The 20,266-nt window shown below is 29.8% G+C and overlaps 1 protein-coding gene across 1 annotated transcript in view; it reads left to right on the top strand.

Moving 5' to 3' along the window:
• Positions 1 to 19,858, top strand: part of LOC147067869 (uncharacterized) — a 182,053-nt gene extending 162,195 nt beyond the window's left edge. Inside the window, exons 8-13 of the mRNA XM_085952171.1 lie at positions 2,326 to 2,473; positions 11,828 to 11,957; positions 13,477 to 13,643; positions 15,154 to 15,273; positions 16,111 to 16,181; positions 17,356 to 19,858. Coding sequence (XP_085808297.1) covers positions 2,326 to 2,473; positions 11,828 to 11,957; positions 13,477 to 13,643; positions 15,154 to 15,273; positions 16,111 to 16,181; positions 17,356 to 18,661 — 1,942 coding nt within the window. The 3' untranslated portion in view covers positions 18,662 to 19,858. The remainder of the gene's footprint in view (positions 1 to 2,325; positions 2,474 to 11,827; positions 11,958 to 13,476; positions 13,644 to 15,153; positions 15,274 to 16,110; positions 16,182 to 17,355) is intronic.
• The last annotated feature ends 408 nt before the right edge of the window (positions 19,859 to 20,266 follow it).

Here is a 20,266-nt window from a genome sequence, read left to right as displayed (position 1 = left end):
TTAATAAAACGCCATTTTTTTATAGTACTTATTCCACTTTAACTAATATATTAGGACCGGTTTCGTCCGCCTCAGTGGGACAGTTGAAAATGTCCCACTGAGGCGGACGAAACCGGTCCTAATATATTAATTAAAGTGGAATAAGTACTATAAAAAATTGCGTTTTATTAAATAAAAACAACAAAACAATGCAGTTCCACCATGAATTGACAGTTAATAAAAAAAAAAAAAATGAAAGACGTGACTTTAGAGTGAGGCCACCTGGCCCAAGTTTTTCTAGAATTTTATCTACCATGTGTGTTTCTGAGGATTTTCAAAATTATATTTTTTTCTCTAATAAAAAATCTAAGATTCTTAAACCTTATGTATATTCAGTATCGAATAAAGGAATACCAATTTTATAATATAATAACTGCTATGATTTCGTAATTTTAAATGTTGGAATATATCGTTCGATGTAGTAAATATTTTCATTGCGCAGGTACCTACTATTATGCAATATTTTAAATTGATTCAGTGCAAATGATTTTTTTTATATCTACCGTATAAGCGAAACGTGTACCATGATAATAGAATAATAACATAGTATGTATTATATATACACGGTTATTTAAAATACAAATTAAATTATTTTAATTGTTATTCAATATCATAATATCATTTTGTGTTTTATGAGTATCTGCTATTTATACCTGCAAGTAGTATAATATATTAATTTATTTATACTAATTAAGTAAAACATGAAAGAATACACACTCTATAACTCCTTTCCAGACGTAAACACCTTTTATTTCTTTTAATAATAATCAATAAAAACATATTGAAATGAATAATATTTTTTATATGGGTCGCCACACAATTTATTCAGCAATTAGTATCATATAAACAAAAACACACATAAAAGCACTTGGATGAATGTACAAGCATTCCGCTGTTATTAATTAAATAATCCAGAGTGTAATTGCAAAACTCATATGGTTGTATCGCCATTCCGAAAAACCAGAAATTGATTAATATTTACTAACGAACAAAGGGATTCGAATACAAGAGGGCTTTACAGCGTCAACATTTATATTATTTATTTGTTGACAACACTGGTAGGGCACGCCTGCTGGGACGAGACTTCAGGAAACACTTTTAGCAAAGCCGGGGTAAGTGGGGGTGGAGGATTCCGACAAAATACTCGCACAAAAGTGTATTGTATACGTATGAATGTGCCCTATTTGCATCCACAGTGGCCGATTATGCGAAAGATATCGTATTTTCTACGATAAAGTGTTATCTTTTAAGAAAACTTTTCGGATCTCCGATAAACATGATCATAATAATATACTTCAGTATTTTTTTCAGTATACAATATCTATGATGGTATTCGCATTTGGTTAATAATTTATGATAGATGTTAAATTGGTAACATTACTTAGCGACAGGTATTATAAAGGTATACTTTTTTTGTTAACTATATTATCGTTTGGCCACTATAAACTATTAAAACAATGACAGTATTACAGTTGATGGTTAGTTTTATAAACTGTTATCATAAAATATATTTTTTTCACTTATTATAAATAATACACCCAAGACTATGGTCTCTATTTTAACTCATTTAGTGTTGACAACGCGACTGGCGCGTTTGCATTACCTGGCCATTAGATAATTCAATTATTAACATCATATTTAAATGTGATAATTAAATATAAATAACAGGTCAGCAGTGATTGTGTTTTGATAATATTATTTTAATATATAGGACACATGGCCTCCAACCTAATCTACTTGACTAGGTAATTAATTAACAGAACTATTCATTAAGTGTTAAAAATGAAAATAGTTATCTTTCTACACACAATACCAGTGTATAGAAATGGGTCTGGGACGATTCGGCGCCGGGACAACTAGGCGCCACGCAATCGAATTAAATTCGAAAATAAATAATTCTTGAATTATAGGTACTTAAAAATATATAATATGTAAGTAATATTATTATTTATATTATTAAATTATTATTTAATACTTTAATACAGAGAATTTAAAATATAAGTGCATATGAATAAACGAGAAAAGAGTTATATTATTTATATATAGAGCCTTAGACATGATAATTGTCAATCCGCAATAAAAAAAACTATATGTTATGAGCGAAATGAATTAAACTACTAAATAGTAGATAGAAACTGATTAAAATTTCTCATTTAGTTTCTGTATAAAATCGTAACGAATGTCTATTTATTTGTCCTGGCGGCCTTCGCATTAAATTCGCATAAAACTATATAATGTAAGTACTATACTGTCGTAAATTATAAAATAATACTTTGTTGATTTCAGAAACGGATCGTTGGATTTACTGATCGCAGATACACCTATCCTCGATTATTACCGAGCGACTGATCATGGCTGCAAGCTCCAGCGAATCGGAGACGTGCTCAATGAAGATACCTATGCAGTTGGAATGGCAAAGGGGTTTCCTTTGAAGGTAAATACAACCTTAGTATTTCCATATCAACATACTATACAAACTCTCACGTTAAAGTTTTAATTACAGCTACAACCCTACGCTAATTAACCATAATGAGCAAGTAAACAAAATAATAATTATCGTGAAAATATAATATTATTATATAAGTGAAATTAAAATAAAAGTATTTTAAAAATAATTTATGATAATCATATTATTATTATATAATTATTTCCCACTTACAGTAATTCAAAAATTATTCGTTAGTAGGTACTTATATGATATAATATTAATGCATTATAATATATCTCATGCTAAGCAAGTGCTATATTATTTAAAAACAGGACACGAACGTTGCATATGTAAATTCAATAATTTCCATGTCTTGTTAAACACTAATATGTATCTTTATTTCTTTTATTATAAAAACTACCTGCTGTAAAAATGCATGTATTTAATGTGCCTCTTAGCAAACAAAATTAGTTCTGCGCATCTATTCTATACACAGGTCTGCTATCGGCCGCTATTGAGGGTAGTTTATCATATTTTTGTATTGTGATACATATTATAATTATTGTTTCAATAAGTTATTCGTTCAAACAGTCAAAACTGTTTATCTCGCTCTCAAAGTTAGCACATACAGGAGAGGTGCTGTTAAAACATAGCACTTATTGTAACAATTACATGTAACTTATTGTGAAAATTATAATACATCAATACAAAAATATGAAAAACTACACTCGATAGCCACTGATAGCAGCCGATAGTAGTCTTGTGTATAGAATAGCTGCGCTGATCGTTATTAAAATATTGTTAGGACGAAGTGTATAATAATTATAATTCTATTCTAATTAATTAGAAATTGTCATTGGAAAGAGTTGTAAAATTTTAATATAATATCATTCAAAGATTTATGAAGGTTTAAATATATGCTCATAATATTCTTATAGGTATTTCAAATAGAAATATCCAAGGAAAAATCTTGGAGTAAGTAGGATTCAAATACATCACTTACGTTCCACCCGCCTAGTTCTTTATTAATTATGGTAGCGAGACAGATTTTCTTTTTGTAATACTAACGTAACTAAGGATATTTTAAGATTTATCAATATCGTGATCAACTTTATAATTTAAATCGAGTTTATAGTTATATTTTCAATAAAAAGATTACTTACTACAATATTCTTAAATTTTGTGTGTATTCAGTATTGAATAAAAAAATATTTAAATATTTTATTATTATTAGGATTAAATATTACCAAGAGAAAATCTTATAATAATATTTAATTGAAATATAATTTAAAAGCGCTTATCTATCTTCTTTAAAAAAAAAAAATAAGTAGGTATGCAATTAAAAAGTGACTGACAAATTTTGATAAGGGGTGCACACCTACGTTGAAAGATTTTTTTGATTTTTTTTATAATTGAGACCGTAATTTTCTTTCAACTTTTCATAATGTTTTGCCAATCACACCCGAATATAATGCGGAGAAAATAAACGAAAAGGGTAGTACTTCATTAAAACTCCGATCATTACCGAAATTCTATTTACTTTTTTTTGACAAAAGGACAATCTTGATTACAAAAAAGGTTGGCCCAAGCTATTTACACCATCGTGTGCCTTTCTCAAAGATTATCTAGGGGCTTTTCATTCAAACTTTTTATATTAACCTACCAGAAAAAACTTTAACTCTGAAAGAAATTCACTATTGGGCAATAATAAAAAAGGACACCGCTTATCTTCGTTGTTCACGAAAAGTTATCTTTTATACTTAGGTTCTTACTTCCTGTCTACACTTATAACCATTTATAACTATTTTTATTAATACACAATACATCGTTTTTAGATATCTTGTAGTACCTAATAGTAATTGTATACATTTGTAAAAAAATATTTTCTTACGTCTATATTAAGAAAAAATTATTATACTTACAATTTTGTAATAGTATTATAAACTATACCATTTATTTTATTCATCGAATAACTCACAAGTTTCAAAAAGTTTACATTCTATATATTGAGTGTACATAATTTAAAAATAATTACAAGATAAAAAGAACTTTTTATTTACAACGTTTTTAAATTTTCTGTTGAATCGTATAAACTTGACGATCAAAAAAAATTGTACTTGATAGAAATAATACTGAAATGTCATTTTGACACTCAATTGATTTCCATAGTAACACACGTATATGTTAATAATTTAGTTGCTAGAACCCCAGCCCCTAGCAACCAATAATAGTGGATTGGATTACGGATTTCTTTCGAAATAACTTTTCATACAAGACAGAATTAACTGAAAATGAATTCAATTCTACTTAAAGATGGCTAAAAGTATTTAAAAAAAATGCATTGGCATCGTGTTCTGATATATTCTAAAAGTTTTAAATGTCTAGCTAGTCGGGAAGTTAGTTAAAAATCGAATGCAAGATTTGTACCAGATAAACAACCACCAGACAAATAATAATACGACCTAATAAAACGTTGTAGTAACTCAGATAATATATATGTATCTACTAAAAAAATCTTTTTAACTAAACTAAACTAGTAACTACTGGATTCGCGCCAGAATTAAGCACATTGACAAAAATACTGTAGTCGTTCAAGTCCCGTGGGACGCGTCATATTTAAAAAAAGATATTTTCTTGTACTTATAATATATCTAGGTTATTTCCAAACTATGTATATTCAATATTACAAAACTATTTATGAAATTATTTCGATTTTCGATTCACGTTATTATATTACTTATTACCATTTATCCGTATGGTTTTAAATGAGAAGGATTGGTTTATGTTGATTTTGTCAGTTGTCTGTTGCTTAAGTCGAGCTGCATCCAGCTTAGAGACAATACATCACATTTCTTTAAGCTGTTAATTATAATTATATTTGTAAAATACAATAAAAAGTGACTAAATACGTTGTTTGAACTCGATACCAACGAAAGATTTTGAATAGATAATTTTATCCTAAAATAAAAATAATTATTAAAAATCGAAATTAAATGAACAGTCATTATTTAATAAATCATATATTTTAACAATATTAATTAAAATTATATTATCTGATTTAATAAAATACATCAAATTGCAAATATGTATTTAAGGGCATTAGTACGATATTAAAACAACTTTTTTCATTAATGTCTACAATATTAAATTAGAAGTTTTTTTTTGTATACTGTCACATAACTACTAAATAATGTAAAAAAAACATAATGATAACATTTTGCGAGAGAGACATTTAAGTAATTGTGTAGTTTAAGCCGAGAGTCGCAGTTACGTGAAAATGTCCTCCTAAATCCGGAAAAACGTCCTTCGCAAAATACGTTTTATCTACGCTGCAAAAATAACCACAAACAGACGAAACATTTGGTGACCTAATAATAATAAATAAACAATATTATAATAATTATAACAATATAATAAATATAATCTAATAATAATTATTTAATAAGCAATATTCCGTATATACGTTATTATAAAAAATATAAATAAACATATTGAATATTATGTTTGACGCGCTTTTTGAACCATTTCATATCGACTGTGTTCAATTCACGGGTTTTTACGAATGCATATTTTAATGCCACATTGTTGATGATATAAGATAACATGTATCAAAAAATCTTAAATAGAACACTGTTCTAAATAAAAAAAAGTATTTAAAAATAATATTTATTTTAGCACAAAACGTAAGAATCATTTTTTCCCCGGTGTGACTATTTTTTTATTAACGTAGGATATTTTAATACATTTGAAATTTACAATCAACATTATATTATTTTCAAACACTTACCGTGGAGGTTGTCAGTGTTCTAAATCACGCATCACAAGCATGAATTTCGGTGGCTATGTAAACATTATATGTGCAAATTTTTATTAAAATCTTATTTTCATTTTATGGACAATAGTTATTGCCGATAAAAATCATGTTGAAAAATTATATATTATAATATAGGTATCTTTAAATATATACTATGTAAGTGCCAGTCACCCTGTAGGTACATATAAATAAATTTATTTTATCGAATAACTATAATGGCTGGTCACATAGAATGGATGGTTTACAAGATTTAAGTGAATGCCTAAGCCGAAAGGTTTAAATTGGGTACATTGACTATAGTTATAATAGCTTTACTACATCAAAAATATTAGATATCTTTATTTATATACTGTACGTGACCGTTTATTACGGTATTTTCCGCTTCAGGCAAAGTATAGATACTCTCATACATAGAGGTACATTCACAGATTTGGAAGACTGTTTGGGACAGTGATTACTTAAAGCCTCCTATCTACAGAGCATGAAAAAGAGGTGAATATCACAAACACTCATTATACAGATCTAGATATATATAAAAAACTGAATGTTGCCAAAGTATTGCTTCTTTTGCCAGATTTATCATTTTTTGAATTGGTTTGCATCTGGTTAAAGTTAGTGTTTTCCAAAACCACAAACAGCTTAAAGTTTGTCACAAAATACTAGAATATCGTCACTGTACAGGTCAATTTCCGTTACCCTCACTTTTCACCAAAGTGACATTTTGATGGTAATGGACTTATTGCATACTCGTACACGAACTGGCCAAGTATCATGAATCACAAAAAATATTTCATATCAAAATAATTTAAAACTATTTTTTAAACTCTATTATCTAAACGTAAGCCACAGGGTACGTACAGAGTAAGCCACTCAATTTATAATAAAATAATAAATAAATATGATATAAAATAATGCACACAGTTTTTTTCACTATTTTCCTGAACAATTTGATATTTGAGGGTTTTCTTGAAAATTAAACTTCTTATAAAATCATTGGCGTTCTTCTACATATATTTAATAATAAAATACATGTAAATGTGCAGTCTCAGTAGGTACAGAAGTTACCTTATTATTTAAGCTCCATTACGACTGTAATTAAACCAATAAATATAAATAATTGCACAATTTTTATGATATATGTGACAAACTATCACTGAGTGTTACAACACAATGATAAAGTCGTTTTTGTAGGAAATTTCACATTTAATTTTAAGATTTCTGGATATTCTGCCAAAGTTAATGCTTCATATGCTTCAAGTTTCACTGCTATTAAGCAAATAACAAGTGTATGACATTTTTGTTAATTAAAAGTAATTAAACGTTTCTTCAAATTCTTACTTGTTCTTGTCAAAACAACGTTCGAAATATTAGTAATCATTCTTTTAATACTAGTTTCTTTGTATTTTTATTTTAGATTATCTAAAGTTCTTTTTTCCATACTGTTTATTTTCTTGATATTATTGTCAGTGGCAGTTGGCAACACTGCATAATATTAATCGTGAAAGCAATCTCAATTAATAATGCTACCCGCCGATGTTATGTTTTGTGGCGGGAAAAATTTTGAAAGTTCCCGCGTAAAATCGTCCGCAGTATAAATGGCTAATGGACGTTGCTGTCATCAATCACGAGTTTGTAGAGTCGGGGCGTGGACCGCGTCACGGCGGGACGGAAAATTAATAACGGCGACATTTCCGCACACACACTTAAAATCCAGCAAAGCCTTCTCTCGTCTCAATGTCTCGCGCCAATTCTGAACCCGAAAATCACTCAACTACTTGTAGATATAACCCAGAATAGAAATTTGCGTAATATAATAATATTGCGAACCCTTTTTATGTGTCAGCAAATTTATCTGAAATAATATCAAATAAATGTATAAATATTGACAGTACCTATTACTATTAGAGAGTAGTCACTTAAATTTTAACATGTAAGTGTTCGTGTCAATTACATGTCATATCTCGTTCTTACTGATTAAGCCATTCGAGTCACGAAGAATAACAAAAATGTTCATCGAACGCATTCACAGAAAACACTTACAGACGTTTCAGACGAGACACTGGTGTCGCTCCGGTATATAATATAGGAGGCCTTTGTATTCGAATAAAGGGGACTTTGTATTATGTTTATGAACTCCCCAGAGCTAATGAGTCAATGCATAATTTCGCGTTATAAACTAGAATATAAAACTGGCTGCGGTAATAAAAACAAGTGTATCCGCAGCTTGAGAATGTAGCGGCCGACGGAAAAGTGTACCGGGCACGCGTTGACTCATTAGTTCTGGGGTGTTCATAAACATAATACAAAGGCCCCTTTATTCGAATACAAAGGCCTCCTTATTATATACGAGTGCGACACCGGTGTCCGGTCTGAAATGGCCCTTAGACTTTCTTCTGTCTTCAGACCGTTCACTATGTAGGTTCTGTACCGTCGGACTCGCTCCAGCTTTCACAGCGCTTGTAAAAGGCGTTGACTGGGTGGAAACGTAGTTTTTAGCCATGGCATTCTGAGTCAGTCATAAAACCCATTAGCATAAAACCCGGTGTACAGTCCTACAAACTTCTCTAAAGAATGGTAAAAAATGGAACTACGAACTATCGTACCATATGGAGGCCATTTTGAAAACGTCATTCGAATATCAGATTCTGTCCAGTTACGAGTCTTGATTGGGTAGTTTTCGACAGTGGTTCTCCATCCATTCTTTAGATAAGTTTGTAGGTATGTACGTCTATTTTACGGGCAGCTTCTGACTTACATGTTTCAAGTCAGTTGTACATGAACGAAGCATATCTATTAGGTAGGTACGATATCAAAAATTCATCAAAATTATTTATTTTTCGATTGATCCGTATTGACTATAAGTATTTATCTAATAATAAAATTATTATTTTATTAAATACATACACCGTACGTAGTTATCGAAACTACTAGAAACACTCGATTGTGACGAGCTTCCTATTACTTGTTTATTAGATATAGTATTCTATTCAGATCTAAAATCTGCCTTCATTTTTGTGCAGCCAAAAGCAGTTTTCTGTCTATCTTGTAAAATATTAATCCTGTCATATCGGAGTTATCAATGGTTCATCGACGATACTACAATAATATGAGTTGTCGAGTTGCAAAAACCGCTTGGATTATTTTGCAAAACTTGTTTTGGATATTTTTAAAACCCCCTTTATATAAATTGCATGAAATTTTCTTAAAAATTGGCGCACTTGTCAGCATCGTCAGTTAATATGATAAGAAAATAATATATATAGGTATATATAATATATATTATATTGACGTATATATCTGAAATAAAAACAGTTTTTTGTGAAGTATAAAAAGTCGGCAGAGCGGGTTTTGTGATAATTCCGAGAGCTATCAGATTATTCGACAACCACTCTGTGGTCAGGTCTCTCAGTGTATTGAACTCCAGTTTTATGGATTTTTGAATTCAGTAAATTAAAACATCTGACACGGAATAAAAGTAATATAAGATTTGAGTACATATTTATAAATTGACATTATGCTATGATCAAATTTTATGATAAAAAAAATTATTTTCAATAATATGAAATCATACTTTTTTGGTAGTAATAATAATTTTGCAAATTAGTAGGCGAGTATCTATCTATCTTTTACGAGATGATTTTTATATTCAACGATATTTGCTTTGAAAAATGCTGAAATCATTGCCTGTCAATAAATCGGGTTGAATATGTAACATCGTTCGATCATTAAATTTGAGATGATATAATTATGAAACTGTTTTGACAGGCTGACTCATTTTTTCCATTAGGAAATCTCCACGAAAATCTCTAAGAAAATCTGAAATGTTTCAATAAACTTCGTTTAAAATAAATGACACGATTAACTAAATTATTATTAGTATAAACGTAAATAGGTTAAATAATATTATGTAATCGTAAAATTATGTGTTTTCTAATTACATATTGCGAAGGAATAATTTCTACATATTCCGATTTATTTACTCTTATAATGTAGCAATGCCATCGATTATTTATCCTGAATTAAATTAGAGTTACCTACTTAATTTATAAGTATATTTTTTTTTACTATTTGGAATATTTTTGAATATATCCGAATATGCAACATGATGATAATTAGTAAACCTCGATTAAATGCTACCACACAATTATATATTTATATGTATAATAATTCTTACATATACTTGACATGAATCATTGGACCCGATTGCTTATTATGGTATACGTTTTTTTAAGTTTTTAGGTACCCACTTACCTACTTGATTTTTTTTTTATTTAAATCTCTTTTTACCTTCACTATTTTTTTGTTTATGCTTTACCTATAAAAATTTTATTAATACAATAAGTATAAAGTTTAGCAAGACTTTTCGTCAATTTTCAAACCACTTGTTTAGCAGTTTAGATTTTTATTCATATGTTGGTTAGAACGGACCTAGTACAACTGTTTTTTATACTTTGTGGAATGGCGTAAAAACTATTCAACTGTTTACGTGGTAGAAGACCATTATGACATTTATTAAACATAGTTATTTTTTTCCTTTTATAGTGTTAACTGTCAATTCATGGTGGAACTGCATTGTATTATTTGATTAATTATTTAATTACAAATAATTAATCAAATAATAGTATTTTTTTTATTAATTCTACTTTAATTGAATCATTTACATTGACAGTTATTTATGGCTATAAACTCGACTTCGGAACGGCCGACTATACGGTCATTGTTGACCGATCCGAAGGTGGGATTATATCCAGAAACAGCTGTCAACATAAATGAATGACTCAGTTATTAACAAAAATATTTTTTTTCAATGAATTATTTTAATCAATAAGTTTACTACAAATACGCATAATAATTAATAATGGGGTTGTACATATTTATTGTGATGTACATAATCATTACACGGGAGCCTATACTCGGGATCTAGGACGATTCGGCGCCGGTATAACTGTGCGCCACGCAATCTAATGAAATTCGAAATTAAATAGACGTTCGTGAAAAATGGTTCTTTTAAAATATTTATTTAATATTTTTATTTATACTATTATATTATTATTTAATACGGGGTGAGAATTCAAATATGCACACGTAAATAATGATTTGATTGTGCATAGTGTTTAGACTCCAACTAAAAGAGAGTTCTTTTATTTTTAGATAAAGCCTCAGGCATGATAATTGTCAATCCGCAATAAAAAAAAATATGTTAAGAGATGTATCTATAGTCTATGGTTAAGAGCAAAATGAATTAAAACTACTAGATAGTACATTGGCAAATTGATTTTAATTTAGCACTGGGTAATAATGTCGGATATGAAAAGCCTACCTCCACTCTTGTAGTGGTAGACACTGGTTAAAATTCCTCGTCTATTTTATGTATAAAATTGTAACAAACGTCTATTTATTTCATTAAACAGTGTGACGCGCAATTGTCGTGGCATCCGGTTGTCCCATTCTCATACACGGAGCTTTACATTCCAAAGGGCATAAAGTTATTGCATAATTATTGATTAAATACCAACGAAAATTTAATGACTCCATTTCATTTTCAGGATAGCATATCCGCGCTGATATCAAAATATTCATCGAACGGGTACATGGACATCTTACAAGAGAAATGGTATGGCGGTCTACCATGTTTCAAATTGGCGACTGACTATGGAATGCAACCGAGACCTTTAGGTAATGACTTCAATAATCTAATTATGGTATTTTGTTGTCTATGTGTACCTCTTATAAATCTTAGAAAGCTTGTAAAGCAGTAGAAAATAACCAAATTTATATTATTGTTATAAAATATACTTTAAATTGAACAATTAATTACCTGTGTAATTAATATTTCACTGATTTGGAACAATATTTTGTCTCTAACTAAATTTCACACAAATAAATGTCTGGAGGTTCTTCTTTAATTGACAGTAATCCATTGTCTTAATAATTAGTGTGATCGAAAATTATGAGCGAACAAATTTATGTAATGAGTTGTGAATATAATTAGACTGAATGAGTGTCAAAAAAGTCTGATAATAACAAAAACAAAAGTTGCTAAATTCAATCATCTTTCGTTGGGAGTTCTCTCTCGAATTGTGTTTTGGAAATTACTTTTCTCTCGAATAAAATACTTATTTAAGGATTTAACTGAGAAAATCTGCCATAGTGCTTTGTTTGGCACGTACTTAATTAAAATCTTCAGTAGAAATATTCGCAACAATCATTATAATACAACAAGCATTTTTTTATTACAAGGTTTTATTTACAAAAAAACATAGCTATATTTATGGTAAAATACTCTGGTTTATGTGTCCAATGGGGGTACGCTTGATGTTTTATGGAATCTTAATTGGCAGCCCAAAAAATATTGACGAAAAAAACGTCTTAAATCTGACTCTGTCAATTGGAAAAGTGGGGTACATCGGTAAAATTTATATTTCAATTACTGGGTAGTTAGTTACTAGCATTTTACAAGCTTAGGTACTGTTAGGTAACTGTTGTAAGTCATGTGAAATTTACACCTGCCACGATATTTTAAATGAGTACATAGGTAGGGACGTAATAATAATATTATTATTTTAATTATCATCCTGCATTTAGCATAAAATTCTATCGATTGTTTATGATAGATAATTTTTTAATATATTTGAGCTATCAAGTGTGCAATAAAAATATTATCAGTTTTATAATAATTTATAACAAAATACACATACCTACTCCCAATGATAATAAATTTGTAGATTATGATTGTTGCTATTAAAAACTTATAAGTAAATTGAGTTAGTTATCTAAACCAAAATCGTTTTCATGTTTTTATTATTACAATAATGATGATTAGAAATTATAATGTTATAAACTGATTAGAAAGAAACCCCTGAATTTTGTTTTTCACGATGGATATGCATTGTATTATTAATTTTAATAAAAACGCAAATTTTATCGAACTGCTTCAACTTTATATAAGATAACTGAACCGGTTTCGTCCGCCTCAGAGGGAGATTTTCACATTTAACACATTATGATTAGACAACATTTTATAATAACATTACTTTCAAAAACGACCAACGATATTTGGATTCTTCTGCATGTTTACTATTTTAGATTTATAACTACATTATTGAAATTTAAAAACTCATAGAATCCTGCCATCTATCGATAGTGTGAATAATTTATAATACCTATACGTATTGTGTCTATGTTTTGTTCATAGGTGTCGCTGCTGTCGCAGGAGTGTTCGCTCTTTTGGGAGTCGGTATGGCAGTGGGCTGCCTTATCTTATTAGTGGAACACCTATTTTATCGATATACCTTGCCGCTCCTCAGACACAAACCAAAAGGAACAATTTGGAGGAGCAGAAATATTATGTTTTTCAGCCAGGTTGGATATTATAATATTATTTACCAAGTAATCAATCTATAGATTAGTTATCACTAGTTATAACGAACTCAATTTAAATGTCTGAAAAATAACATTTGTCATAAAAAAAAAGAAAAACAATAAATAATTAATACATCACAACTATTAACTATAATACCAACATTATTTCAATGATAAAATGGTATTTTGACGAAACACTTTGAAAATTGCACATTTAACAATAATTGTTTTTATATGTGTAAATTTGAAAAATATATTATTTTGTGATGTTTATAGACACGAATTAATTAATTAATTATACTTTAAAACGTAAATAATTAACTATCAGTTAAATTTAATTGCATATTTAGTATTCTGTCGCTAGATGTATCTAGTACGACTATACTCCCATTCTTCGTAGTCCAGTGCATATGACACTGACTTTTCAACCAGGGTTACCAGGTTCGATCCGGTGAGGTCACAATACTTTAATTTATGACGTGTTATATTCAAGCCCTGGTAGTTTATCCGATTGTATTACTACCTACACTATTGTCCTCATAATATAGGCATCTTGGTCAGTTGTACCAAGTATAATAATATAATTAATCTTACCTTTATATAATAATTATTTTTAACTCAAATATTATCTTTAATTAGATATAATTATTACATATTATTATTATAACATAATATTATTATTTAAGGAAACTTTAAAACGATAAGATGTATTATTTCTATAATTTTTTTAATGCCGAAAAGAATACATTACGATAATATAGTACATACCTAATGGTTTTAAAACAAAATTATTTTGGTAATTCTATTTTAATAGAATATGGGTTAGCTCAAAACAGCTGTCAACGTAAATGACTGAATTAAAGTAGAATTAACAAAAATAACTCTGTTTCAAAACAATGGAATATACCATACAAACGCCAGTTCAATTAATAATAATATATAAATAATTCCTACTAAAATATCATAGAACATAATTATAGCTATCGTGGAAAAGGTAAATTGTAATTTCTTCCAAATTACGAGTGAATTAAAAACTCTAATAGAAAGATTTACCGAATACATAATTTCTTACAGTTCAGTCCACATGTATTAAGTACATGTATTTATACTGTGTGTCTGTTTTTAACATAATAAATCGAAAGGTGCAATAACAAAATACCGATGGCTTAGGTATCAAAAAATCGTGGCTTTTAAAGGCGTCTAAAATCCGAAATAGATACCTACTGTGATTTTATATTACAAATATTTATATAATGATCAATGTGTATATAATAAATTCTTTGGCATTATAATTGTATATAAATATCTTTCCCCCAGCCCCAAAGTCACCCAATATCTTGATTTTGATGATCGAACTATTTTCGACATTATAATTAATAAGCCCTAATTAACCGAATAAAGGAAATAGTCCATTGTTGAAAAAAAAATGAATGTACTTAGGTGATTAAATTTGTTCAGTTATACTAAATTGTAATTCAATATTGACAAAATGTAATGTTATTATTTTCAGAAACTATATCGTTTCATAAACTGCGTTGAGTTGGTTTCACCGCATCATGCTGCTCGGGAATTGGTTCACACTTTGCGGCAAGGACAGATCACTTCACTCTTCCAGAAGAGCGTTAAAAGGGTAGGGACTCGTATTCCTAATAATTGCCTACGATTGACATTACAACTTGAGCTTAAGACATCCACATGTCTATCTCGACTACGTAACACCATAACACCCAATAACACCGTTTCGTTGTAGTGCGCTACCTCGTATTACTAACGTCACAATAAATGACAGCTCGAGAGTTATCTAATAATCTCGTCCGACGGAACCGTCGTTACAAGTATTATTTTTTACGTTTCACAATTTTGTGTGATTTTAGAGTTAAGTGTTATGTTAGAATAGACTTGCTGATTTTAAATATCACTATCAATTTATTAAATATACATAATTATGTGCATTTGCATCTAGGCCATGGGCAAAATGGATTGAGAAACTTTTGTACTATAATGTACAAGGAAAACTAACAATGTGATATTATCGAATATTAACATTCAATTCTTTAACTTTGTTTGATAAATGGAACATTTTCAAAAAAAACCTGTCTCGGACTAAATTGCCAATTGGGTTCAAGAATCGTACAAATTTAATGACAACTTTGGTTTAGAGCTAATCGATTATTTTTTAAATTCTGATTTAATGATTTTCTACCATCTGTAAATCGACCTGGTGGTTTCGACTAAATATGCTAGCACCAGGTATTATGCTAATACAATTAGTATGCCCATGATAAATAATAATATTTTTATTTTAACCCAATAAACTACGAATCAACAATACATAGAAGATTAATTTTTGGTATATCAATAAAAAAAAATAGATATATTTTTGTTATTAAGAATCTAAATTTGTTGTAAAATTTATCACAAAATACTAGTGTTGGCAAATTACTGCAATGTACTACCTTTGTTTCAGAAGGAACATGAACAACGAAGACGGAGAAAAAGCAAAGCACAGTTCTTTGAAATGATTCAAGAAATTAGGAGGTAAGCATTGATTACGTACAAGGTTATTTATTTATAACATTAATACGCATGACGTCTTCTTATCGACCCAATTTATTGAAGTCAATAAAATATAATATTCGAGTCATATTTATGTAGTTTGATGACTAGATTGTGTAGGGTCGTCGATAGTTGAATTTTAAGTTTCTCAAGTAATTTAAAGTACCTTGATTTATTTATGATTATTTCGAATCAAAGATGAGTAACTTAAGACTGCATAAAAATAATTTCACACACCTGCAGTAGAACAGTAGAAAGAAGGTCGCAGAATAATATTCAGAATTTGCTCCAGAACAATGATGGCGCCTGGCTACCTACATTTTTGTATATTTTAAATAACAATAAAAATAATAAATTACCACGTTTGCTTTGTTAAAGAATTTGATTTAATGTAGTTATAAAATAAATATTGATTGAAGTGAGACCCTTCTATTGAAAATATTATTATTAACTTAGAAGTAAATGTATATTGTACTAAAATATAGTCCAATAAAAATCTTTTTCAATAAATACAGAATCGCCATACAACTAAATAATGATAATTGTCTACATCATAGCCAGAAAGTCCAATTTTACCGAAAATGAGATTTTGAATTTAAATAATCATAATTTATCTCGGAGGTCCATTTTGAGTCTAAAATAATAGAAACCCGACATTATTAAAACAATACAGCTGTAATTTTATTGTACATATTAACTTGGTATAAAAAAATTATATTTCGTTTCCCAAAAATATTCTTTTTTAGAGATAAAGCAGTCTGGCTCTCAGGTATAAATACAACGGCATGTGGTCCTTAGGTGCTGTATATACTAATTATCCCATGAAATAATTAGTAAATATTTTACTTGACAATATCATACACCATTCATACTATGCACCACATCAATTATTGCCTATTAAAATTCATTTAGTTCCAAAATTATAAGTAGTCTTTATGTATCAAAAAGTAGATTTTTTTTCAACAGCATCCCTATAAACAAAAGTCACCGCATGCCACTGGTAATTAAGTATGTTGAGGTTTCATAATTTATTATATTACCTTAAAATGCAGCTTCAATATATATACAACCTGGTGGCTCCTTGTAGCGCAGTACGATGTCAATGTCATGAAAACGTATTACTATTTACTAATGCATAAAAATAAAATGATTTCAGGGTTCAACAAGAAGAAAGGGATCAACCGCTAGAAGCTGTCACTGAAATTGATTCAGAAACGACCTCTCCAACGCAAGCGAATTCTTTGCTGTCGCCTCCCAAAAAACTGAACTTTCTCTCCTTGGCCAGCGTGGATAATAAAATAAAATCTCCGCTGAAATCTAAAATATTCAGCAAAGATATCTTTAAGAGTCCGCGAGCGAAAAATAAAAAGCGAAAACAAAGTGCGGCCGGACTCAACGTCAGACGATTTAGTACGGACAGTGTGTTCAGTTCTCATTCAATGTTGAGGTTCGAAACGACGAGCGTCGCTATCGGAAGAAGGCTTAGCAAAGACACGACTGGATTGACCAATAGTCCTCCCGACATCAATAGCAGACGGTCTAGTTACATGGATTTCTCTCATTTTGGCTCACGCAGTCCGAACGTATCGAGTGACAGTCTTGAAATAGGCAAAAAATTAGCTACAATTCCAAAATATAAAGGTAAACAGTTTTTGGATTCGTCTATGCATAGTTACGGGAAGATTTCACGGAGTAGACCGGGTTTAGGTGGCGTCTTCGGACAGAACAACGATGATGGGGGATATCCGCTGGAAGCTCGTTCCTTCCAAAATGTTTCAGAGAGAGAGCAAGACAATATTGATCCTGATCCTGAAACTTCAACGAGCGTCGGCGATTTGCATTCGAAACCAGAATTCCCGCAGTCTGATCTTCAAAAGAAACACAAAAAAACTTTTGAAGAGCTGCAGGAGCATCTTAATTCAAAATTGGAGTCAAAGAAAGCGGGAAAAACTCCAGTACGAAGGTGTTTCAGTCAACAGACAGAAGGTCATAATGCCAGAGGACATCAAATAAAAATACAAATCGAAGATCACTCGTCACCTTCAGCTAAAGAAAAACATCTCAGACAACGTCATCGAAGCTTAGAGTCGGAAGAGAACAAAGATGATAAGAGAATAATAATTAGACCTCGGACTCCAGAATGCTTTCCTAAAGACGGGAGCAGGAGGAGTTCTGATCGTTCTTATTTAGAATCATCGGAGACTAATAGAGATTTACCCGTCCCCAGTAGTAGGTCAAGAAGTGGATCTAATACGGATCAAAGCTGTCGATCAGTTTTCGATGACAATTTACCTCCGGCACCCCCGTATCCGAATGTTGCGCCACGTAATTCGGACGGTAAATCGCCATTGGAACGACTGTCCAGGGAAGAGCTCGTTTTGCTGTGGAGAAGTTCTGAGTCAGAGCTGAGAAGTCACCTTTTGACGGCTTTGAGAGAAAAAGAAAACTCGGAACCGCCTTGAAAAATACTTCACGCTCCCTGGAACATGATTGAGAAAACTTTTGCCTCAAGAATGGCATTTTTGAGGTTGGCTAGAGTCGGCTGCCTGCGCCAGTAGGTCGGATGGTTTTTCATAATATTTTGCCATCAACTAGTGCATGCTTTAAATGCTAATTCATAGAGATGTCAGGAAGCTTGTCGGAATATAAATATAGAAGACGTTATTGGAATAGATATGCAAAGTGTTAATTATTTTATAACTTAATGTAGATAAATTTTTAACGATTTTTTTCACTAGCACTATTTTGAAATAACTTTACGAAGCAACTTCAATGACGGTCCAAAACTGTGTTTGAATATTTGCTAATGATTTTTAATGGAAATTCGAAGGGCCTCTCGATTCGTCGTCAGGTTTTCGAAATCAACTTGTTTTTTCGTATTTAAAATCGATCGTTTAGGCTTCGTTTATATGAATTGCATAGACTATTCTAGAAGTGCTTTTTGGAATCTTTAATGTAAAGAAAATAATACTTTGCTACGACTGTAGCGATCTAATAGTGTTTTAGATATTATTATGTAAAATCGCTGTTAGTTTAAATTGAAAATAATTAAATTACAATTATATAAAAATATTCTTTACGCTAATGAAAATTTAAAACTGCCATTTTAAAGCTATCATTTCAGTGTTTTCGTGGAATGAACACTATTTTTACGAAATAAAAATCGATAATCTACCTAATGTAAATTATTATAGTAGACAATTTAATGTCCAAAATTACGCGAATATTGGACCAAATCATACACAAAATGTATGCGCGATATAAAAATATAAACAATCGCGTTTTTTGGGAAAGTAAGAAATAAAATTGTCTAGTGATACTTGAAGTCTTATGCACCCTTTCTCTCTTTTTAACGTAGCTAGTATTTCAGAATGTTTTAAAAATCCGTAGACTAGCAGAGTGCTATTAATTAATTAAAAAAAACATCATACGTTAAGATCTGAGTAGGTGATTTGTTCCTATTTAGTAAAGGAATGCAAAGATTAGATAATATAATCAATAAGAAATAATATTTCTTAATCCGTATCAATATATTTTAAATAAACCCCTCTTGGCAAATTCAAAATGGCAAATAGAATATTAAGAATTATTATACAAAGTGTCTTGGGCATAATTTTTGATTGTTTTATTTTTTTCAATTTCAAGCCTCATATTTACAATATTTTTATGGGACCCTAAGAGATATTGTATAAATTATTAAATCAATTTCATGTAATATTTAACCATTAGTGTATGGGAAAAATAATTCGCTTATTATATTAGAAACATACAGATAGGCAAAATGTGTTTCTTTTCTTTTAGGCAAATACAATAAATAGTTGTACTTATTGTAATGTAATTTGCTATAGATCCCATATTCTCAATGAAATGATTTTATTGAGAATCTAATAATTGATAGTATATACTTACAAATATTAATAATTATGAGTGAAAGATGTTCTTATAGCTTAGTAAAAATAAGAAGCGTTATGTTGAATAAAACAAAATTACTCCCACAGTGACAAATTGCTAATCCCAACATTTATAATTATTATTTAAACCTGTTACTTAGACTGCTCATCTTTGCT

The sequence above is a fragment of the Rhyacophila brunnea genome, unplaced genomic scaffold, assembly GCF_057557595.1.
Source record: "Rhyacophila brunnea isolate RB1 unplaced genomic scaffold, BYU_Rbru_1.0 scaffold_3, whole genome shotgun sequence".
NCBI lineage: Eukaryota > Metazoa > Arthropoda > Insecta > Trichoptera > Rhyacophilidae > Rhyacophila > Rhyacophila brunnea.
This window is presented reverse-complemented; position numbering and strand designations above follow the sequence as displayed.